This window comes from Pseudonaja textilis, chromosome 1 (assembly GCF_049901715.1).
Source record: "Pseudonaja textilis isolate UNSWEBS1 chromosome 1, rPseTex1.2, whole genome shotgun sequence".
NCBI lineage: Eukaryota > Metazoa > Chordata > Lepidosauria > Squamata > Elapidae > Pseudonaja > Pseudonaja textilis.
The window spans coordinates 60,184,188-60,209,359 of NC_141990.1; the positions used below are offsets into that span (position 1 = coordinate 60,184,188).

Sequence of the window (25,172 nt, forward strand, 5' to 3'; positions counted from 1 at the left end):
TTATTGAACTTCTACGCTTCATTTCTCCCACACAAGGCATCAGTTGCTGAGCCATTGCACAGACTCTTAGACAAAAACACACCATGGCACTGGGGACCCAAAGAAAACCAAGCATTTGTGGCAGTCAAATCTCTACTCACCTCTGAGGCTGTCTTAATACAATTTGACCAACACCTTCCATTGGTCCTAGCCGCAGACGCATCCCCTTTTGGGATAGGAGCTGTCTTAAGTCACAGGCTCCCCAATGGCTCCGAGGCACCAATTGCCTTCTTTTCAAGAACCCTCTCAGCGACTGAGCGTAATTACAGCCAGGTTGATAAGGAGGCCTTGGCTGCAGTAGCAGCAGTCAAAAATTCCACAATTTCTATTCGGGCACCAATTGAACTTATTACTGATCACAAGCCGCTTTTAGGATTATTATCAGGGGAAAAGCAAACCCCACAGATATTGTCGCCCAGAATGACCAGATGGACCTTATTCCTGGCGGCTTACTCATAAAACTGGTATATCGTCCTGGTAAAAATCTAAACCACGCTGATGCCCTCAGCCGCTGCCCTTGCCAGCCCAAGTCGAGGACCCAGCTCCTGTGCATGCCATTTTTGATGTAAACGAACTCAAGCTGCCGGTGACTGCAGACGACATCGCGTCACATTCCAAGAAGGACAGAACAATCGCCCAGGTTCTGGACTGGGTAGGGAGGGTGGCCAGAAACTAACTATTCAGTTGATTTCGCCCATTTAAAACTCGCCAGCTAGAGCTCTCTAAGTTGCAGGGATGCCTATTGTGGGGTACCAGAGTGGTCATACCAACCACCCTTCGCATACCCGTCCTGAAGATGCTGCACGAGGGCCATCCAGGAATCGTGCGGATGAAGGCGTTGGCTCAAAGTTACGTCTGGTGGCCCGGGATGGACGATCAGATCGCCAAGTGAGTAAGCTCGTGTCGACCCTGTCAGGAATCTAGGGCAGCCCGCCAACCGCCACACCCACAAAGTGGGAAAGTGCCAATGCCCTGTGGTCACGGCTTCACATCGACCTGGCCGGGCCAATGCACGGCAAGACCTTCTTGGTGGTCGTGGATGCATATTCAAAATGGATAGATGTGGCCTTACTTCCCACGACCACCACCCAGGCAGTTGTTAAAGCCCTGACTCGCCTTTTCGTAACTCACGGACTCCCTGACACACTGGTCTCCGATAATGGCCCCCAGTTCACCTCGAACGAGTTTAGCAGGTATGTCACCAATCTGGGCATCAGACACGTCTTCACGGCCCCTTTCCACCCGCCAGCAACGGGTTGGCTGAGCGGGCAGTCAGATCAGCCAAGGAGGCGTTAGCCAGGTTCGGCCAAGTGGATTGGCATTCTAAACTGTCTCATTTCCTCCTAAGCCAGCATACCACACCGTGCACAGTTACGAACAAATCCCGGCTGAGCTGCTGATGGGGAGACGCCTGAGGACTACCTTAGATAGGCTGCACCCCCACTACTGTCCAGACACCCCTTTGGGGTCTGACAGTCTGGCCAGGAATTTCGCAGTTCAGGACCTAGTGTTTGCTAGGAACTACGCGGGGGACCCACTGTGGGTGGCCGGGAAGGTTGTGGCTGTCACGGGTCCGAGATCTTATCGGGTCCAACTTGAAGACGGTCGTGTGTGGCGAAGGCACCTGGACCAGCTGCGGAGACGACGGAGCAGCCTGACCGGCCCAGACCCGTCCCCACCAGATGAGCCGCGGGCTCCACACCAAGGTCCAGCTGAGGATCCCCAGAGTGACCAACCTTCTCCAACGGAGCAGAGGGAGCAGGCAGTAGACCGGGACTGCCAGCCGGGAGCGCCACCGTTTATCCCCAGCGAAGGCAGAGACTTTTCCCTGGCTCCAGTTCCTGCACCGAGCCCTGTTTGCCCCCCTACGTACCCTGACCAGGGGTCCGCGAACTTGTCTTCGCCCAATGACTCTCCTGAGTTACGTCGCTCTGGTCGCCAACACAGACCACCGGCGTATCTCAAAGACTATATGTGTTCCCATCTAGGGGGAAGGGGTGTTATGTCTTGGGAACCGGTTGGGGTTCCAACCGGGTCCGCTCTTTAAGCAGGATCACCAACCGTTCCTATTGGCTGGCGCCGTTTGACAGCCGGCTATATAAAGCCGGCTGTCAAGCCAAGCTTCAGCCGTTGTTCTGCGCTAGTCTGCCCGTTGGCTGGCAGACGCGACAACCACCGTTCCTTTAATAAACATTGTTAACCGCATGCCCTGGTCTAGCCTCTCCTTTCCTTCAAACTACAACAAGTCTTCTCGTAGGTTGCTGGCTGAAATGAAGTTTCTGAGGGGTGAATCCGGCCCTCCGCAGGCCTCCACGGCAAATTGCAAGTCGAAATGGAGCTTCCTAGGTCCGGAACCTCCATTTCGGCTTGCAATGGGCCGGGGGAGGCCCACAGAGGGCCAAATGGAGCGTCAGAGGGCTGGGTTTGCCCCTCAGGAGCTCCATTTTGGCTGGCAATGTACTGGATGAGGCCCCTGGATGCCCGTACAGGGCTTCTGAAGGGTGGATACGCCCCTCAGAAGCACCATTGTGGCCACCAACGCTCAGGATGAATGTTGCAGAACCTCTGTGGTTGTTCAACTGCCATGGTGCTGTAAGATTCGTAGTTTCAGGCCTTGTTTGTAAACACTAGGGGGCGCTTATCACATAAATTTGAACGTTTGCTGAGGGAATACTCATAACCTGGGGATTACCTGTAAATGCTTTTAAAAAGATGCAAGATTATGTTCCAGCATTGAAGATCCATGATTCAAACAATTGAGTGTCATGTTTAGAAAAGATGACTGTGAGCCTATCAGAAATATTCTGAACTGTATTTGAAATTTCCCACTTTCTGCTTTGCTGTAAATACTTCAGAACCCAATAATAAAACTGCTGCCTTAATTCGAACCACTGAGCAAGAAATAAAGGAGCATTATACTCCTTTCTATTTGGGGATGTCACACAATTTAACCACTTGACAGAAGGCCTGATGTATTTTGGCTTTTTACGTATATAACTATGCAGGTAGCCCTTGACTTACAAGCACAATTAGGACCTGAATTTTGGTCGCTAAGCAATGTAGTGCTTAAGTGAATCATGTGACCAGACCTAATTTTACGACTCTTTTTATGTAGTTATTAAGTGAATCACAAAGTCTTTCAACAAATTTAGATTTCCCAATTGATTTTGCTTGTTGGAAGCTAGCTAGGAAGGTCACATACTTGCAAGACACTGTAACTTGAATTGCGACTGCAGGGAGGTGTGCCTCCATATGCAATGGTACTAATTTTGGGGACCAGTCATCAGTCACTTTTCCCAAGGCCACCATAACTTCAAATTGTCAAACTAACATTCCTAGATTGAGACTATCTGTATCATTATGACCCACAGATGGTAATATATAAAGGTTGACAATAGATGGCGCTCTAGTTCCATTTTTCCTTCACATACACACACAAACACAAAAAGACCAGTCATAGTACTGTACCATACTAAGGCCCAGCAACTGATTTTAGGACCTTTACAATCACTACTTTCTACTATGATTGGTCTTTGTTGTATTCCCATATGAAATGGACTTTCATAATTAACAATACTAAATAATTTAAATACAAGGTAACATTATAACATCAAACTTTGCAAAAAAAGCCCACCCTTTATTTGTTATAATCTTTCTCTTAAAAATTTCTGCCATTTTTAAACAGAGTTCAAATGCGCAAATCCTGAGTTTCATAAATTCATGAAGAAGCACAGAAAACTGCAGGGACTCTGAACAGCCGGGTTGGGGATTAATCCGTTTTATCATTTGTACTATGCTGAAGAGTTCATGAGCTCATCTACCACTTCTCCCTAGAGCCAGATCATGCAAAATCTTGGAAAAGAGACAAGGCTGAGCCTTCAGAAGAAAAGGCATATTCAGTTTGTATACAAAATACTTCAATTCTGAAAGTAACCAACAACCCTGAAGTTGTTGTCCAAATTACTTAAAAGTGTGGAAATAGCCAAAGTCCACTTTCCATCACCCCGTCTACAAGTAACAGCTGTTGAGGTTCTTGCCTAATTCTGAATGTCCACAAGCCACGGATTTTAGAAGCTTGAGCTGAAGAAGAGGACTCCTTTTCCATGGAGTCATTTAATGAAGAACATTTTGGGGGTGCAGCAACTGTCTCAATGTCTTGTCTTTTGAGGGTAGAGCAGACACTAAAATGAACTGTGAGCACATTCAACAAATTCACAGGAGCAGCTGAAAAGCCGGTGGGTGGATTGGGAACAATTCTCTTTTGCCACAGATAGTGAAGCAGAACACATTGAGACAATGCAAATCATTCATAACTGGCACTGGTGTATATGCGTGTGTGTGTATGTGTGTGAAGGGGGAAGGCAAGGAGCCCAAGGAAAAGCCAGGCCACCCGGTCAGTAAGAGAGAAGCCCACCTCTAAGCCAAGAGATATTAAGTTCCCAGGAACCGGGCAAGAAATGCTCCTTGGTATTATAACTCTACTGCTCCTCTGCCCAGAGATGTCCCATGGAATCTTCCATTAGATACCATATCTGAGTGGAAAGGATAAGATGGCTCCTAAGGCCAGGCCCAAGGAGAGAAAGAAGGCCATGATGGCTCCAGCAGTTTCCGCTTCATGGGACAGCACCTTCCTAGAAGGAAAAACAAAAACTAGTCAGCACAACATCCGGCCATCCAAATACCAGTTGCTTCCCATACACTGGCTGGACAGCACATCTTCCTTCTTTACAATTTGTTCACCTCAAGCCGCACTTACTTGGGTCCAAAGCACATGCAGAGGCTGGCCAAGTAACCATTGGAGATGGAGAATAACGACATGAAAGTGAGGTACCAGGCATCGTGAGCAAAGATGACAGGCAGGTAATTGCGAGGCTGCACGTTACACAGCATGAAGAGGGGGATGAAAATCAGACGGATAACCACCAGGAAGGGTAGCAGGCGGCTCTCTTTTCCAGGCTGTGGGAAGAACAAGAATAATATATCATGATATCAACTGTGATAAAAAGAAGACTGGAAAATTGTATCATAAACACAACTCCACAAAAATTTATCCCTATTGCTTAAAAGCCTTCTCTGCCCCAGTGTAACAAATAAATAAATGCTACCAAGATATATATTGACAATTCATTGCTGTAGATCAAATGTAGATTTCCCCTCTCAGTGTTATGTTCTGTATTAATAATTTTGTTATGTTCAAAAGATCCATAATTCTTATTGCCTTGATGATAAGGGGTACAGCTAAGATTTTATCTTTAATAGATGATGATAAAAGCAGAGTCATATTAACGCTTACCAAGAATGTGGCAATAATAGGACATATTCATGTTCTAACACTAAACTGCATTGTCAAGAAGAAAGCAACTATAAGTAACTCTTAACCATTTTCATGTGAGATATCCAGTAAACATAAAATACTTTTTTCCCCTCTTAGCCTCCTTTAAAAATCACAGCTGATTATTTTCAGAAGATTTAGAGCAGCTCTCCAATAGCTAATCAGGATAGAACATTCGAACTTCTTATTTAGAGGGTGCAGAAGTAACTACTTCCTTTTATCTTCCTATAAAAATATTGCTTTTGCAGGGAATTTTCACTATACAAATTACAATTATCTATTGGGAAAGATTTATCACTTGGCAGTTATTTTAGCTGCCGTTAAGCTACCGTTAGTGATGGCACTAAGAGACTTTCAGAATTTACTTTCTCTATATACTTGAGCATTATAACTTGATCCATTACTACTTGATCCAAATCCCTGCAAGTATTGGAATCACTTGGAACCCTGCATGTAATGCCACAAGCTGTAGATGGAAAACACTGAGTTGCTTTATCCAGGAAAAGCTTGCATTATGGCAGGTAAATGCGTTATGTGTAAACTGGGCTTCCTGTAAATTACTACATTTGAGCAAAGCAATTCTGAGGAAGCCATTTCTATGTATTTTTCATAACTGATTTGGTTTACTTCAGACTTCTGGTTAGTGGTTTATTCAACTCATGCATTTTTTTACTTAATAAAAAAGATTAACATCCCAATGAAGATTCTGTTGCGTTGTGGGAACAAAGACTCGAGACCCAATTGATCTGTTATTCTCTTTATTCTCTCTAGAACCTGATTCTGGCGAAACCGCGGCAGCCTTTTTTAAAGCGGGCTGTTCGCAGCTTGTGGCCAATGACGGCTCTTCAAATTTCCCACCGTCCAGACCGACCTATCCAAGGTGAGTATGCAAATATATAACACCCCTCCCCATGTGGTCCAGTCTAACCAATCAGGCCTCCCCTATGTTACGTAGTCACGTAAATAGGTGGGGCTCTTATGGGTTCGACTGGACCTGAGCAATTCAGTCATGGTTTTGTCTCCGGACTGTTCGGATGGGTTCGCGGTTTCTCCCGTTCTCTTCCGTGGAGCCTCCTGGAAGGTAGAGTCAGCCATGCCGCTCCCGCCTGGCCTTTCCGGGCTGGTTGAGTTGGCTTGGCCGCTCCCGCTAGGAATGGCTTCTTGATGGTTCTCCGAAGCCTGCTCCAGTCTTTCAAAGCTGTCTTCTTCTATGGTTTCAGGTACATGTTTGCGATTTCTGATCGGGGCTAATGTTAGTATTGGTTGTTGTATCATTGTTAGGGTTTGTTTTGTTACTTCTCGTACTTGTGGAGGGTCTCCCACTCCCCTCTCGTTTGTGTTTGAGGGGTCTCCCCCCTCTCTGGTTTGGCTATTTTTGTTTAATATTTGAGGCAATTCCTGTGTTTGTGCAAGTTCTTCCCATTCTTCCCCCTGCTTGTTAGTGTTTCTCAGTGTGGCCCACGATCTGATTTGGTCTATGTGTCTCCTCCAGCTCTTTCCATCCTCTGTCTTTACCCTGTATGACCGGGGTCCTGTTATTTGGGTTATTGTTGCTGGTATCCACAATGGTTCCCCCGTGAGGTTTTTTGCATAGACTAGGTCCCCTGTTTTGAATGTGCGGCACTTACTGGAGGAGTCTCAGGGCTATATGTGGGATGTAGTCTGTCTAGGTTAGATCTTAGTTTCCTTCCCATTAATAGTTCTGCTGGGCTTTTATTTGTTGTGGTGTTTGGTATAATGTGTTGTATACTTAGTAGCTTATATATCTTTTCCTGTATATTTCCAGTTCCCAATTTGTGTAATGTTTCCTTAGTATAATGGACCATGCGTTCCACCTGTCTGTTCGTAGCCGGCCGACCCGGCGCTGTTAGTGCGTGCCTTATCCCTTGTTCGGCTAGGAACCTCTCAAATGTTAGTGCCGTGAATTGCAGTCCGTTGTCAGATACAACTATATCCGGCAATCCATGTGTCGTAAAAAGCTTCCTTAGTTGTCTAATAACAGCTTCTGTTGTGGTTGAGTGCATAATGCTTACCTCTAGCCAACTTGAGTAAGCGTCTACCACTATTAAGAATGTGTGTCCTTTAGTTGGTCCTGCAAAATCAATGTGTATTTTAGACCATGGCCCCCTAGGTGTTTCCCAGTCGAGTGCAGGTGCAGAAGGGGGTGCAGGTCTAGATTCTTGGCATCGTTTGCACGTTGCTACCCATTCCCCAATATCCTTATCCATCCCTGGCCACCATACATAACTCCTAGCCAGGGACTTCATTCTGACAATACCCGGGTGATCCTCATGCAATAATTCAAGTATTTGTTCCTTCAATATGTCCGGTATGATCACCCTATCCCCCCATAGTACACTTCCTTTTAAGATAGATAGTTCCGTTTGTCTATTCCGAAACGGTTTAACAGCCTCGTCACTTGCGGTCTCTGGCCACCCTTTACCTACCCAATTTAAAATCCGCGCCAGGTTTCTGTCTCTTGCGGTTTCCCTAGCAATGTCTGTTGCTGTTATGGGTAGGTTTGCCAACGTCTCGATTTCCAGAGTTGATGTGCTTGGTGCAGGATCATCTTCTAACTCAGGTAGGGGGGAACGGCTCAGGGCGTCAGCGTGTGTTATGTTCTTTCCTGGTCGGTAGATCAAGTTGTAGTTATATGCAGCAAGGAATTCGGATCACCTCGTCATCCGCGGTGACAGTATGTTAGGTGTAGCTTTGTTTCCTGCGAGGATTCCTAAAAGAGGTTTATGATCTGTGACAAGTGAAAAATTTCTGCCCTAGATGTACTCGTGGAACTGTTTTACTCCTGTTATTGAGGCCAATGCCTCTCTATCTAATTGGCTGTAATTCCGCTCCGTTTTTGATAGAGTTATTGAATAGAATGCGATAGGTGCTTCTTTTCCATCGGGTAATATGTGGCTGAGTATGGCACCAATGCCGAATGATGCCGCATCGCACATTAATGTTAGTGGCAGGGTTTCACTGTATTGTATTAGCACACAGTCTGATGTAAGTAAGTCTTTTATTCCCTGGAATGCTGCTTCTTCTCGTCGCCCCCAGGTCCAGGTAGCTTTCTTATCAAGCAACCTGTGTAGTGGTTCCGCTATCGTTGCTTTCTGTGGCAAAAATACATTGTAAAAATTAATAAGTCCCAAAAAGGCTTGTAAATCTGTTTTATTTTCGGGTCTGGGAGCTTCCTTTATTGCTCTGATTTTGTTCAGTGGGGTGGATCCCTTCTTTGTCTATGAGGTATCCCAGGAATTCAACCTTATCGGTGGCTAATTGGCACTTCTCTTTTTTAACTTTAAGTCCCGCCTCTTTACATTTTTGTAAGATCTCCCTCAGGCAGTCTTTCAGTTGTTCTTTGTCCCTGACTGATACTAATATGTCATCAAAATATGGTCCCACCCCCTTTATTCCTTGCAAGAGGTGTTCCATTAAGCTCTGGAATACCCCAGGGGCCACGCTAATTCCAAATTGCAGTCTGTTGCATTTGAATGCCCCCCTGTGAGTCACAATTGTTTGTGCTTCTGCTGTTTCTGGGTCAACCGGCAATTGTTGGTAGGCTTGCGCAAGGTCCAATTTCATGAAGATTCTACCTCCCCCCAAAGAATGTAAGAGGTGCTGTACCACCGGAACTGGGTATGCGCTTTGTTGTAGCATATGGTTGAGGGTTGCCTTGTAGTCTCCGCAGATACGTACGGACCCATCTGGTTTAATAGGAATAACAATTGGGGTTTCCCACCTTGCGTGGTCTATTGGTTCTAATACCCCCTGTGCGATAAGTTTATCTAATTGTTCATCAATTTTTGATTTTAACGTGAAAAGGAACTCGCCTCGCCTTTAACCTTATTGGGGCTATATTTGGATTCAAATTAAACGAGATAGGGGACCCTTGGTACTTGCCCAGTTCTCCGTTGAAGATGTCCTGGAATTCTTTCATCAGGTTCCCTTCCCAGTCTGTCTCAGTGATATTGTTTATTCTGGTTACTCTGATTCCTAATGGTGCAAACCATTCGAGTCCCAGTAGACTGGGGCGATCCTGGTTGACTATGGTTAGTGGAAGGACTTTAGTGTGTTTTTTGAATTTAACTTTGAAATGTCTGGTTCCTACTACAGGAATTCTATTTCCCTGATAGTCTTTTAGTGTGAGTTTTTGTATTTCTAGCTCTCTCTTTTTTTATATCAGGTATTAGACTTTTGAGGGTATTCCACGATACCATTGATAAATATGAGCCGGAATCCACCTCCATCTCGCATGGCTGATCTTCTATGGTGACTTGCACATGTACCTTTTTCGCATTGATTGAGCTTGAGTGTCCGATAGTTATTGTTTGATGTGTTTCCTCTTTCCTCTTGGCTTCTTTCCACCGCTTGTTTCTGCTTTCTTGACTCCAACGGCTCCCTATTTGCCTTTCCTTCTCCCTGGGAGGGGTATTCCATCTTTGTCTAGGGCTATAGTTATTTTTGTTTCAGCATGCCCTAGCTATGTGTCCCCGCCGTTCACAATACCTGCAAATAGCATCGAAAAAACGGCATTTGGAATGTGGATGGTCTCCTCCGCACCCGGCCCAACAGAATTCTGACTTCCTTTCCTTTCGCTCCCGTCTACCTTTTTCTGACCGGAGTTGATTTATCTCTTCTTCTTTCTCGTCTCTCTGATAGGGATTCAATGTTCTCATGGTGTGTCGTGGTGGTGAGTTTTTGAGTTCCTTTGGGTTTCTTATTGCGTGTTTGGCTAGTGTCTTTTGGGGTTTCCTTTATTAATTTATTCATTTGTCGCATGGTGGCTGCCGATTTTTGTGTTGCTTCTGCTGCGGTGGCTTCTTTTATGGCTTCCGTTAATGTTATTTTAGGTCTTGTTAGTAGTCAACCCTGTAGTGTAAGGTCTTTTAATCTGAGGACCACGCGGTCCCTCATGGCCTCATCCATGTTTAGGAATTTGTATGCTCCGCCAATGTCTCTTAGTGCTGCAACAAAATCTCCAATGCTCTCGTCTTCCTTTTGGTCGCGCCGATAAAATTTGTGTCTTTTGATGAGGCATGAAATGGTTGGCGCATAATGGGCTCACAGTAATTTGTCTAAGTCCATCCATGCCATTTTCTTCACATCATGGGGTGCTGCCAATGCCTTTGCCATTTTGAATACTGCGGGCCTGCAGTGGGTGAGGAAGACAGCTCTCTTCCTATGTTCGGATATTCCTTGGAGCTCGCTCCTTCTAGAAACATGAGGAATCGGTTGATGTAGGATTCCCAGTCTTCAGTTGCAGGGTTGAATGGTGCGGGTGGCAAGTTGTTCCCAGCCATTTTGTCTTGCTCAGTCCTTGTTGCCACGTGCACAACTGGTCTCCTTTGTCTCAGTATCCCACCTTCATCGCCAGTGTTGCGTTGTGGGAACAAAGACTCGAGACCCAATTGATCTGTTATTCTCTTTATTCTCTCTAGAACCTGATTCTGGCGAAACCGCGGAAGCCTTTTTTATAGCGGGCTGCTCGCGGCTCGTAATGACGGCTCTTCAAATTTCCCGCCGTCCAGACTGACCTATCCAAGGTGAGTATGCAAATATATAACAGATTCAGTCATTGAAAGAATAAATTAAAGCTCTTAGGCCATAAGACACCTTGAGTTGGTGTATGCAGGTAATAGCCCATCACTTAAGATTGGTTGTTCAGCAACTTTTTGAAATTACGATAGATCCCATCAAGTGTACTTATGATGTCTGCCTCTCCACCCATCGTCATATGACTACATTAAAGATACTTAGAAACAGCATTTAGAGCTGTTTCTAAGTGTCACATAGTAACATGAACATGGTTTGTTATGTTTTTGCCAAAAACTGATATTTACTTTGAGTTTTCAGCAAAAACGCTCCATAGCGAACAGTGGGTTCACTTAATGACCACCATGCTTGGCTTATGATAGCTATATTTGCTTAATAACAGCCCACAACAAAGGTTGTAAAATCAGGTCCAGTCACAAGATGAAACCACCATTATGATTTACGACCATAATGGGCAGGCCCCATTTCGGTTGTACATCAAGGACTACCTGTAATTCATTTATCTGGTTTTTACACCAACTGGAGATTGTGTGGAATTGTTGGCAAGGACTTCACATGCTATATACTTTTTATCACAGTGATCTAAACCAGGAAATATCTAGGAGAGCAGAAGGTATGTATAATGTACACTGAAGATGGTATTTAATTTTGTTGTAAAAGGTGCAATGACAATAAACTAAACTAAACATTTTAAAATTAGGGGAAATGTTTTCACAGATCTCCATGCAATCAATATTTATTTACTTTGATCTCAATCCTTTCATATTTCTGGCTTGGGAATATTTTTTCTATCTGGAGTGAATTGGGTCTTTGTTTGCCTGTGTGTAGAAAGGTAAGTGCAAGTGGAGTTTTCTTATGCAGGAGCAACAACAGAATTAGAAAGGAAGCATCCTGTGGATGGAGACTATTATTTTGACTGCATCTCCAGATTTTATTCTGAAATTACATGTGCATTAAGGAGAGAGGTTGTAGCTTAGTATATTCTCTATTATTCTGGCTTCTTTTTATATGGAGTTTTTCCAAGGTGGGCATTCAAATGAGGTAATTTGAGATCAAAATACTGCAATCATTCTATCATCTCTTTCCCTTGCCAACTCACTGCGCTGCAGACCTCAATCAGAATTCAACTTTATTACATGGAGGTTTTCTGATTTAAAAAACCACATTAGAAATTACTTTAAAGTGGTGAGAGTTTCTGTCTTTGATCAGAAAGGAAAACAAGATATATGGCCCATGTAGTTTTGCTTGTTTCTCTAAGTATCAGGAACTAACAATAAGAAAAAAAATATTCAGAGTAAAAATATGATGAGGGATTTTCTCTGACTAGAGACATGAAAGAACATATTTGAACATATTTGTATGATGTCATGTTAAATTTTATTATTATTGTATTAACTAGATTTAGAAGCCTGCCCAACCAACATGATATTATAGTTGGGGAAGTATATCTTTAAAAATTATTCTCTTAAATTGCAATATTTTATTACTCTTTGTGAGAAATAATCCGAAAGACCTACAAGATCCCTTCCAACTCTGTTAATACCTGTTAATAGTTCACTTTGCACAAGGTTTCATTGTCTTTCTCAACTGTGTTTGTGTGTGAAGGGAAAAGTTTGAATAGTTTTTGCAAATATATTTATTGTATTTAGTTTATTCATCTGCTTTTACTGATTTACGGTGTTATGTTTCATGAAGTACTTTTAGTACAGTATATAACTCAAATTATACATCAGAACACAGTTTGTTCCTCATACATTCTTGGGCTTTGGAGGTCTCTAGAGCAGGGTCTGCCAGCCAAAATACCATTGGCCACATCCTATAATCATAGAGGCCTTATAGGAGGAGCTTGCTGGCTGCTGGGTAGAGCTTAGGCCAGGGAGTTTATGGCTTTCTTGTCCTCTTCATTCATTATATGCTTTATTCAGGCCTATTTCCTCCACACCCACTCCCCTCTACATTTGAACAAAAATTACTGATTGAAAGGACAGCTGTTCCTTGGTTCTGGGTCACTGTCAGAGAGAAAACATTGAGCAATCATTTCACAAAACCAGTAATAAACCAATTGGAAGAGGAAAAATAATCTGAATAAAGAAAACAGCTGTAAAACTCAACCAACCAAACAGGATACTCTAAAAAACATGTCCTTTCCTCAACTTTGGCAAAGGGACAGTGCAACCATTAGGTCATTTCTCACTCATAACTTCAGAGGACTTGTTAACCCCTCTCCTTGTCCCTATCTAGATCAAATTTCGGCTCATTCTACCAAAGAAAGTATTTCTGGTATGGTTAGCATCAATTTAATCTGCAGTTTAAATCTGAACATTAAGTCTGAGTTCAGAGAATCCTCTTCAGGCTATGTCAGAATTGGAGCCCGCTGCTTCATCAGTAAGCTGTTGGAAAAGGCCACAGCTTACTGATAAAACACGGGATTTTAATTTTGACAGTTGCTGTTTTACCTGAAGCCTTGGAAACTTATAGCCAGTCAAAGTAGATCTGTTAACAACTGCTATGAATCTCTAAGAATTGGCCTCATGGGGCTAGATGGTCTGATTCAGGCTAAAGGTAGCTTTTTATCAACAAAGAATTTATCAACAGAGAATTTATGTCAATCTCATCATTTGATGCAAGATTGTAAATAAAGGCTATGTGTTTTATTTTAAATCAGCTACCTCAACCATACACATTTGCTCTCTAAACGGGAAATGTTTTGCTGTCTTTTGTAACATACCATTTGGCTTTCTTACTAGGGTCATCTATCAAGTCTAATGGCATCTTTCTGTGGATGCAAACCAAATTATGTCACACTGCCTTATAAATGTTTATATGAAGGCTAATTGCTTAAATGGAGTAGAAATAAAATGATTCTTATCATCCCACTGAAACGTCCCAACTTCTCAAGAAAAAGAAGGTTCTCCAAAAACAGAGTGACGTAGCCAAACATATCCCAGATTGCTAGTTCCAATTTAACTCAGAAATGTTCACTGACAGGGCAATGAGACTTCCGAGAACAGAATGAGACTTTCTGAGGTTTTGCTTGGTTGCAAAAATAGCCCTATTCCCCTTGGAGCTGGATAATCAGGGGCTCACTTTAGATGTTAAAGTGGATGAAAATCCTTCTCTCCCTTTCCTTTCCTATGTGTGTTGTGGCAGACATACAAAATAAGGCTTTTTGCCAGGGAGAAAGCAGCAGGAACAAGTGCCAGACCAAAGAAAGGAAGGATCTGTGTGGCTCATCAGCCTCAAACCACCCACCCATCATCTCTGTTGAGTCAAACTTTCCATATAAAAATTTTGGTAAACATATTTTCTGCACACCCACCTATCTTTCTCATTGGGATAAGCCTGAGACGCTGGGCAGGAGGGAAAGCAGCCAACATAACCTATCCCAATACAAAAGGTGAAACTGGAACTGGGATGGGTTTCCTGCTGAGGTTTTCTGACTTAAATGAGTTGCCCAATTGCTGTACCCTGCAACCTTAATTGACTTTAATCAAGCAATTTTATAAATATTATGCTGAAGCTATTGGCCTGAAAGGTAAGGGCTGGAATAATGTTTCCAATGCTGAGGTGAAGTGACAGTGGGGAAATGAGAAAGGTTTTTGACTTCTTTATACTCCTTCAAGATCTTGAGTAGTTCTGTAATATTTCTTTTTCAGCCTTTCAACCATATACTACCCCTATGCTGTGCCAGATGGACTGCAAATTGTATATAGTGAATACGGGATTACTGTCTAGACAACTTAAAGTGCCCTCACCGAATAGGAAGGTAATAGATGACAGGAAAAAAACAAGCCATATTATTGGGCCAAAGCAAAGTAGTGTGTCATCCCTGCAATTTTTCTTTCTTCCATTGTTACTCATGTGTCTAGACTACCATATTTAATTTTTTCCATTAATCATTTTTCTTCACTGACTGCTTGAAGTATTTCCTTCTCCCTCATCCCTTCTTAGGCTCCTTTTGTATAATTCCCAGTGATTTGTCAGCTTAAAACTTCTCTCCACAGTTAAGGTGACTTTTTGTGGCATCTTTACAGTAGAAAAATTACCCGTGATATTCATTCATTATTCAGATTTTTTTTAATTTACTAGCAAGCAACTTGAAAATCTGTCTTCTGTCTCTTCTTACTTCTTTGCTGCTGTATTGCTGTATTAGTATATAATGGCAATTAGCACCTGTCATTCAAAGGTAAGCTCAGAATATTCTACCATCTTCTATGCTATTGCCAGATCAGTCTTCTTTTCTTTATATCACATATATAAGCAATAAGGAGCATTAAGCAACTTATCCAAGCTTTTCTGAAATGGCTTCAGCAGGATCAGGGTCTTTAGTATTTTTCCTTCTACAATGTATATATAGTTGTGCCATCAATTTCCCCAATTGTGGAAAAACTGAACAAAAAATACCGTTCTTCCTTAGATCCTTCTGTATTTTTTCCTCAGAACTGTTTCACAAAAGTACCTTTTTTTTCTTGATCCTAGCTCAGAAGACACATCTGAACTTTAAGAAAGGTGGATTAGCTGAGTACCATAAGTGCCTGGTTATCCTATACTCACCCAAACACAGACAGTTGTAAGGCTTCTTCCTGCCCAGTCAAAGATGTTAAACATCAGGAAACAAGCAACTGGACTGAAATAGGAAACTGAAGAGAGAGAGAGAGAGAGAGAGAGAGAGAGAGAGAGAGAGAGAGAGAGAGAGAGGTGGTCAGTCTCAGGACAAAAACTCTGTCTGCTGCGGTATCCAATGGGGCAATATTGAGATAAGTCACCTCAATATTGAGCCTAAGTTAGCTAGGCTCAGGCAAATAGTACATAGTCCTCTTTTCCATCTTCCTCAAACAAATAAAAATAACAACACAGGAAGCTGTGAGAGATTTTTACCAAGTCATTATTGAAGCACTTGTGAATCTATTTCTCTAAGTAAACATAGCAGAATCCTGAAATCTGAGTTTGCAGTTTAGGTCTGATGAAGGAGAAGACCCTGAGGACAGACATGAGACTAAAACAGCATCTTACATACAGATCTGGGTCGTCTAACAATTCTTTTTAAACTTTTCTTTTGGTTTGATCTCTTCTAGAAAGTCTATCTTCAAAGCCTGCTCTGTCTTCAAAAAGAAGTAAGACCCCATAGTTTCTCAATATGGATTTTCCCCCATATTAGGTTTATACCAATCTTAATTCTTCTTCAATTCTAGTCTGGATTATCATTACTTCTCTAGTCTATTTAAGTCCATCATCACAATGCTCAATTTATGGAATACGGGGATCATGATGTTTAATTCTTTTTTAAATCCTTCCTTACTATTAAGGACTAGAATACTAAAATATGTGCAAAAAAAAAATAAAGCAAGCATCTATATAGTCTGTAGGATAATAAATGACATAAATGTACATGGATGTGGGAAGACCAACACTTCCAAAACAGGAAAACAAACAAATTGTGTCTTAATTGGATATGGAAAATTAAATAGAGTCTATTTAGTTTTTGGTATTTTCATAACTACTTTGTCCCACACCCTATCCTTCTCTTTCAGGTCTTCCCACTCCCCAGACTAAATTCGCCCACACTTCATCATCTTTACTCATAGTTGAGGCTCCAAAAGCAGATGACAAATAAAGTTAAGGCGAAGCAGACTGCCAGGAGACATTCTGTAAACTGATCTAGGATTTCCAGAGGAAGCCTCAGTTACAAGAGAAACTGTGAATTCTTTACACATCTCTGTAATCATGCCATACCTTGACTTACAATGTGATCTGAACTTCATATAGCTTCTATTAACAGATTCTAAGGTTCTAGTTAAATTAAGAAAAAGCAGTATGCATACCAAGACTACCTGGATAAGTCAGCTGGCTATTGGAACGATATGCTGGGGCACATGAGATGGAAAGTGGAATTTTCATTATTTAGAAACATGACGAGTTAGAGAAAACGAAAATAAAAGTACTTCTTCTCAATTGAGAAGGAAGCCATGAGAGTATCATGGTTAGGGCCAAGTTTGCAGCCTGAGGATCTAGATGGATCACAATGAGAGATGCCAACAATGGATTTTGGATTGTATTAACAAAATGCCCAGGAAATATCAGAACAATCTGAAGCTTAAATAAATGTGGGCCTTGCATCACAACATTAATCTTAAGCAATGCACAAGTGCATCTAGAGAAGAACGGCCAGTCGAAGCAGAAGACATTTCATGTTTTGGAATGGATGAGTCAAACCCTGACGTGACCCAACTGAAATGGTGTGAAATGAAATGTTGTGAGAATTCAGCCCCCAAAAGTCAATGAACTGAAGCAGGTCCATAAATGTCTTGCTTTGTTTGTTCTTTGTTTTGTGGGATTTAGATAGAGTACAGATTACACTGTCATAGGAGTGCAGGATTGCAGGTAGTTCTAAAAGATCCACAAACTGTCTCATCATTATGCACCTTAATCACTTCTAAGAACCAAGTTTAACTTACCCCAAAGTGTATTTTTTCCAATAGTTGGCTTTACTGCAGCAGTGACAGCTGGGAACACTCCAATTGTAACAGTAAAAACTAAGCAGACAGAAACAGCCATAACCCATATCTAGGAAAGAGAACATATATGCAAAGGCAAATTGGTAAAGGCAAAGGTTTCCCTGCCAGTTGTGCCTGACTCTGGGGCATGGTGCTCATCTCTGTCTCTTGGCCAAGAGAGCCAACATTGTCTTCTGTGGTAATGTGGCAGGGTGCAGGGAACGCTTTTATCTTCCCACCAGAACGATACCTATTAATCTACCTGCGTTTACATGTGTTCAAACTGCTAGGTGGGCAGAAACTGGGACAGGAACGAGAGCTGTGGTGCGGTGCTCGGATCTCGAAACTGGGCAGTCTTTTTTTCCACCCCAGCTGACAAGCCCAGCATCTTTAACTGCTGAGCCGTCATGCTCCCTATGATTGTATTTGCAGAGGCAAATACAATCATAGAATTCCAGATAACAGTTTTAAACAAACGAACACAGAAGCAGAATATTAGGGTGTGAAAAGAAAACCCATATCTAGGCCCAATCCATAGGTCAAGTACCTTCTTGAAGATACCAAGGACTGAAGATCTGTGGCTGGAGGCAAGGGAATCTCCATTCCTACAGTGGTTTCGTTCGACACCGTTAACCACATCTGTGAACAGATGAAAAAGATAAGTTGGACAAAACTTTTAATACATATTTTTTGCAGAAACTAGGACTGCACATTAATATTGAACCAGTACTATATCTTTTTCCCTGGCCCCATTCGTCCTGTACCCAAGTTAAAAGGCCAATTTTATGCTATAACGCTTCATAATTCAGGGCCACAGCATCTGAAAAAGAGCCTCTTATCCTTTATTCCTGACCACGTCTTAGGTGTCAATGAGGTCTGTGGTGCAAGTGCCTTTACATTCTGAACTGCAAGTGACTTTGTCTGAATAGTCCTCAGTCAAGAAATGTTTTTTCCAGAGACACTGGCCAGGAATCAATTTGGTGAAAGGACAAGATGTTTTCTGCCCAGAGGTTTCTTAAATGCTTCCACAGTAATTGCTATTTTAAAGTGGTTTTATCTGCATGGAACTGTTTTAGTCACTGCTGCCTGTGACATTTTAGTCCTTGTCTATGGATGCTTATAAAAAAAATATTTTGAATTGTTGACAGTAGAAATCAGAATGAAACATTTGGTTCAGTGGAGAATATGAGGGAAATTTAATGAGAACAGACAGGCTGTAAAACCCATTAAGGCATTTCAATATTTTTTTTTCTCAGAATGTGTTTTTTGAGAGATTACCTAAATAAACAAGAGTTCATTTTTTAAATCCCTGGCCTTCTAGACCGATAGGTATTCAAAGGTCAGTACATCTCTTCTCACGTACAATCTTTGAAAGACAATAGCAAAGGCTAGAAAATAAAAAATTGCTCGGTGGCTGCTGGCAGCTGGTTATTCTGGAGAGCCTTACATGAAACTATTACTGGTAGAAAATGTATAAGAAATCTCATGCTAGGTCCTATGTGCTGATGTGATGAGAACCATGGGTTTTATTTTAACTTGCTAACTTGGGAAGAAATTAGAGGACAACAATTGAATAAAGAGAATAAAAATAGGCTATGTTTTTTAAATTGCCTTGAGGTTCTGAGGTTCCCACATGTATTAAATTAGAGATTTGTTACCTTTAAGCCTCAACAGATGCCGATTTACAGTTTCCAGCATCCCTTAACATTGGTTGCAATATTATTTGTAACCTGGGAATGTCTGATATGCCACTTATTTTCCACCCTGCATTTATGGGCATGAACACAATTCCCTCTGACTTTCTAGTTTTTACCTTTCTTGATGAGATCCACTTTTGTTTCCATCTCAGCCTGAGTTACAGAAGTTGCATTTTCTCTCTTATTCTTCATCGAATAAAAGCAGAAAAAATCCTAGGGAAATATTAAGATACTATGCAGGTGGTGTAGAAGGAAAATGAAACAGGGGTCAAAAAAACCCAGGTTGTGGCTGGACAATGGGAACTCTTCTGAAACAAGCTGGGTACCTTCTTACGTATTCATGGACTGAATGAAAAGCCCAGCAATCTTCGCACAAGGGTGTTTGCATTTCAGGACACTCCCTCCCTTGCCCATTACCTCGGCATACTCAGGGCTGTTTTCAGAAAAAAAATAACCTTACCAGACGAGGCAACATGACATAGGAGCCAATAGCTATCATGATCACAACACAGGCAGTGATGAAGTAACCAAAGGCACTTTCTTTTAGTTCAGAACCAGCTGAAAAAGATTTAGAGAAAAGAAGCGATTATGTCCTTAGTGATGGGTGGCTTCTGAGGAAAACCTCTTGCTCTCTGAAATGCCAGAGGGTGCCTGTAAGTGATGTACAGCTGTACATCAATATTACACAGAGAGATGGTTGAAAGGAGCAGCATAAGCTAAAACAATAATGCAATATGTAATACTCACTGGCAATAGCACAGATCAGAGCTACTGCTGCGAATGTCCCTGCAAGGCCCTGCCCACTCATAATAGGTGCCGTGTAACTGGTGGGAAGAAGACCTGCCAATCCAAAAAGGCTGCCTTGGAGAATGGCCCCAAAGGCTGTCAAAAAAAAAAAAGAAGACAAACCATTTAAAAGGGAATCACAAATAGATCTTATCCATAGAAAGTAAGCACTATAAAATGAACCCAAGGCTGAAGGGCAGGATGTAACTTAAATCATCATAGCCTGCACGCTATGTTGATCATTGACAGGAAATGTTTCTATCTGCTCTTGCCCATTCTCCCACTGCCAAAAACTGGATCTGCAAGAATTACATTCTACCCACTTCAAAATTCTCAATACTGAAAAAATGTTTAGATTCTCAAACACTGGTAAGGGTGAAATATTGTACATCAGAGACATAATATGTTCATCTATATGTGTATGTATGTATATAATTCATAAATGTGTGCATGTGCACAGATAACCCCTTCCCCCCAAAAAAAACCTTCACTTACAATTGATGAAGACTATCTTGATCATAGTAATGATGAAAAAAGTCAAAGGTTCCATTGGGACCTTGACCAGGATTGCTGTTACCATGAAGACCAAGAAGATGGCAGCCAAACTAGATATGATTCGTATTTGCTGAGGGATCCTAAAAAATGGGAAAAGATAAGGATAAAAATGCCTTGACTTTCTAAAATCATAATAAAATCCAATTATTTCTATTGAAATACAACTTCAAGCAACGGATAACCTGTTTTCAGATGTGTAATCACAATCTGAAATAGCTTTTCCTGACATGTGCATCCTTCAGATGTGTGCTCTTCAGAGTGCTCAACAATGATTATGCTTCAAGGAGTTCAAGTTCACACATCTAGAAACAGTCAGGTTGGGGAGCTATCTAGACCGACTATGTTGAATTTGTGAATATAAATGAAGAGATTTTATGTATCTATAAATTATCTGTTGAGTTATGGTTCAGTTATGATATAAGCAGTTGTTCCATCTACGTAAAACAAAAATAAGACATTGTAAAACTGAAATAATTATATACTTCAAAACCTTAACGACAATACAGCAAAATGAAACAATTTATTTTTGCTTTTAGGTACTGTGCTCCTAATACTGTTCTGGATCACTATATGGAAATAATTCAGATGATTGGAGTAGCATCATAAATATCTAAAACTGATCCAAATCAAGTTCTTTTCCCACTGAGAAGCTCAAAATGACCTAGTCTGAATGCTGCCATTATGCTGTGAATCAAGGGACTCAGAGCAATTGATGTCTGGAATTTTCATTTTAGAAAATCTATAAAGACTATACCTTTGGTGGATGAAAGAGTTAAGGCAGGTGAAGATAAGTAGAGGTAGCATGGCACACAATGTCATCACATTAGTAAATATGGACTGTAGGTATGAGAGAGGAACATCCTTTTTCCCTGTGGCATTCACATTACCAAGATTATAAGAGTCCTGCAAGTGAATAGAAAGGCGTTATTATCATTATTATTATTAGTCACATAGTTAGCCAATTAAATTAGATTTGGTATCTGAATTGTTCCCAAGGACCTAAGATTAGGGAGAGGTTGTAGGCAGTATCATTGCAAGATGTAAGCTGTTGCAAGTAAAGCTGCCTTTTGCAATTGACTTTTGGCGATTTTGTCATTGCTGATGGTGTTTTCAAGGTGTGCTCCAGATGTGTAGGGATTGCACCCAAGGCTCCTATTGGTATTATATTTGCCTTCTTTTGCCACAGTCATTCTACATCTATTTGCAGGTCTTTTTCTTCTGTGATTTCTGCCAGTTATTTCTCTTGTATTCTGCTGTATCCAGGTACTACAATGTCTCCTTTCCAGACTGTCTTGCTTTTTTTTATTGACAATTTAATTTAACTATTGTTATTTTTAAATTTATATGACCACCCATCTCAGAAAGTGATTCTAAGAGCCTAACACAATATGAGTATCAAAACAGTGGGAATAATTAAAACAATAAAAACACCAAACCAAAGGTAAATCCATGAACAATACATTTATGCATTTCATGAGTTCTATTACCTTCTGACTGGGAAAACACCACGGTCTTGAGAGTTTTACAGAAGGCCAGCAGGACCAAGGCCGATCTAATTTTAGGTGACATGGTATTCTAAAGGGGAGGCATTGCAACTAAGATGACATAGGATCCTTCCAGGCAATGCTCTTGAATGGGCAGGGTGCCATGGGCAGAATATACCCTTCTGCCAGATTTGATGGAGTGGGTAAAAACAACCGATGAAAGGTAGTTCCTCAAATATAGTGCAGCTTGAGCAGCAAAGGTGTAATATGGGTATACCGATATGACCTAACAATTTGGACTGCTGCATTCTGGACCAATTGGAGCTTCTGGATGTTCTTCAAGGTTAACTCCACATAAAGCACAATTCAGTATCCACTGCGGATGGCTAGGGGGCAGAGCATGAGTGACCATGTATGGTGTCATTGTATCTAGGCAGGAGCACAATTGGTAACCACATGAAGTTGTGCAAAAAGCCCTCCAGGCCATGTCTGCCAGCAGCTCCTGCCATGAATCCTGGAGGACTCCCAGATTGCACATCAGTTCTGTTTGGGGTAATGCAATCCCATCTAGAACTAAAGATGGAAAATCACCAGATCCAAGGTGCCCTAAAACCCAAAGTCATTCAATCTTTCAAGGGTTTAGATGAAGCTTCCTGTTCTCCCATTCAGACACCCCCCACCCCAACTTCCAGACATGAGACAGAATCTCCACAGCATCATTTGGTTGTCCAGGGCAGAGATGTACAACTACCAGTAAGTATCATTGGCATAGGGGTGACATTTCACCCTGTACCATTGAATTATCTCATCCAGTAGTTTCATGTAGATGTTAAATGAGTGAGGAGTGAGTGCATTGGGCCTTAAGGAAATGCACAAAGGAGGAGGAATAGGTTCAACCTCCCCAACCCCCATCGACACCAACTGAATATGAACCCAGAGGAAGGAGGGAGACCATCCCAAGACTGTAACCCCAACTCCCAACCCCAGAACTAATCCAGAAGGATACCATTAATCAAAAGGAGCAAGAAGAATATCTATTATCTGCGCCTGTCCAGACTATCACAAGCACGATCAATGTTGATTTGGTTCCAAACCCGTACCTGAACTCCAACTGAAAGTGTGCCAGATAATCCATCTTCTGCAGAGCTTTCTCAACCTGCGACATGAGCACTGTGGCAAATGTGTGCAAACTAAAGAAAGATGCTTATAGCTATCTCATGAAAAAAAGGAACTAGAACATTTAGGGGGAAAACATCAATGTAGGTCCTTGCTTTTACTCTACATTTTAATGGAATCTTTCCCAAGTATTTTAGAATGTTTTCCAAGAATCTTCCGTCACACATTTTTTCCTAGTTAAAAGTTAAAGCAATCTTTTCCCGCTATGTTCAAAAAAGTTTCATGTGTATTTATTGACTCTCCTTTTCCTCAGCCTCATAAATAGAAGCAGGCAACTCTTTTTTGACACAGCAGCACTGCACCTTGGCAAAGTGTAGCTGGAGAGGGGTAGAACATCTGGAATTCTTCCATTTCCCCAAAATGCAATGCGGTAGAGTAGCAGCAGAAACTTCAAGAGCAATTTTACTGTCAGCCTCAGGAGGAGGAAACTAAGCATACATAGGCAAAAAATTAAGAAACCAAAGCTCCCACACTTAATAATTGGACAATGCTAGGTGCATATCATTTTTGAAAGCCTAGTCCCCCTTGCAGCTACCAAAGTGTACACCTTGGAACCACTGACCCCTTCCAGTTACCTGCCCTAATGGAAGGGGTTCAAGATCAAGCAGAGCTGCTTCACACAATTCACAAACATCCATCCCCCTTGAGTTCACTCGGTTGATCAAGTGACTGCGAGCATTTGGGAGAAACTACCTCTTTTCCTGTGTCGTTCACACTGGCATAGGAATCCAACAATGATATGTTGCTGGGAGAGTCCTTCAGGCGGTCGATAAAGTACTACAGGAAACAAAGAATTGGTCAGACAAAGCAATGAAGGAAACCAGTTCCAACATCTAGCACTTTTTCTTTTATTTCCCAAGTAATCCACGCAGAAGAATTCTGCCTTTCATGTGCACATATAAAGGAGTCACATTTCTCCAGGACTTTTAATCTTTATGAAAATAGAAAATGGGCTAAAAAAGATCAGTTACGTAAATTGCATAGAGTAACAGAGAGTGGGATAGCTGCACTGAACTCCCATTAAAATAAAAAAAAAACATTACAGGTAGTCCTTGACTTACAATCACAATTTACCCCAACATTTCTGTTGCTAAGATAGCTGTTAACTGAGCTTCGCCCCATTTTACGTCCTTTCTTGCCACAGTGGTTAAGTGAATTTGGCTTCCCGATTGACTTTGCTTGTCAGAAGTTTGCAAAAGGTGATCACATGATCCCAGGACACTGCAATCTTCACAGATAGGAATCAGTTGCCAGGCGCTTGAATTTTGATCAAATGACCATGGAGATGCTGCAACGGTCATAAGTGTGAAAAACGGTCATAAGAAACTTTTTCCAATGCCATCTTAACTTCAAATGATCGTCAAACGAATGGTGGTAAGTCAAGAACCATCTGTACTGTGTTTTCAACAAAGGTCCATGTAAGGTTTTCCATCTTGTAATATAATCTTAGTGAAACCATACAATCTAGAATCAGTGGTATGGGCAATTCCTTGGTCTGGAATTATGCACATACACTCTTAACTTACCTCTGAAGCTGTCATGAAAAAATTCCATGGCAAGAGCGTCCCAAGACCAAGTATAAAAAAGATGAGCCAAACAGCCTTATATCTAGAAGAAACAAGGTTGATGAATAACGACAGAGGGAGGTGATTCGTATCTGTCTACAAAAGAAGGGAATGCATATACCTCAGGGTTGAACTGTGGAGTTCTTGCTGCTCTCTGAGCTTAGCTGTTTGCTCACAGACGTTTCATTACCCATGTATGTAACATCATCATCACCCATACTGATGATTCTATCTAACTGGGTAATGAAACACCTGCAAACAAACCACCAAGGTCAGAGAGCAGCAAGAACTTTACAATGCCTATGTGTCACATCATCCTTACATCATACATATCCCTGAGCAGTGTGGAATAGAAATTAAAAATAAAGACACAGTAAAGACAAAAGCAGTCTTAAAATATTGTTTAAGCTATGAAATAAATGGCCCCAACTAAAAAATATTTCACAATAATAGACTAAACCACGTAAGGAAACTACCAATTCTTAGAA

General features: G+C 41.6%; 1 protein-coding gene across 17 annotated transcripts in view; it reads right to left on the reverse strand.

Annotated features, from left to right (window-relative positions):
• Positions 1-3,647: 3,647 nt before the first annotated feature.
• The window catches only part of SLC29A1 (solute carrier family 29 member 1 (Augustine blood group)), an 82,392-nt gene continuing 60,867 nt past the window's right edge, over positions 3,648-25,172 (reverse strand). For all 17 annotated transcript variants that reach the window (XM_087935413.1, XM_087935436.1, XM_026695572.2 and 14 more), the window contains 12 exons: positions 24,646-24,727; positions 23,813-23,896; positions 21,214-21,362; positions 20,400-20,539; positions 19,866-20,000; positions 19,579-19,676; positions 19,235-19,331; positions 17,969-18,060; positions 17,383-17,491; positions 15,482-15,567; positions 4,796-4,995; positions 3,648-4,670 (listed from right to left, as the gene is read on the reverse strand). In XM_087935413.1, the coding sequence (XP_087791539.1) occupies positions 4,559-4,670; positions 4,796-4,995; positions 15,482-15,567; positions 17,383-17,491; positions 17,969-18,060; positions 19,235-19,331; positions 19,579-19,676; positions 19,866-20,000; positions 20,400-20,539; positions 21,214-21,362; positions 23,813-23,896; positions 24,646-24,727 (1,384 nt within the window). In that variant the 3' untranslated portion in view covers positions 3,648-4,558. The remainder of the gene's footprint in view (positions 4,671-4,795; positions 4,996-15,481; positions 15,568-17,382; positions 17,492-17,968; positions 18,061-19,234; positions 19,332-19,578; positions 19,677-19,865; positions 20,001-20,399; positions 20,540-21,213; positions 21,363-23,812; positions 23,897-24,645; positions 24,728-25,172) is intronic.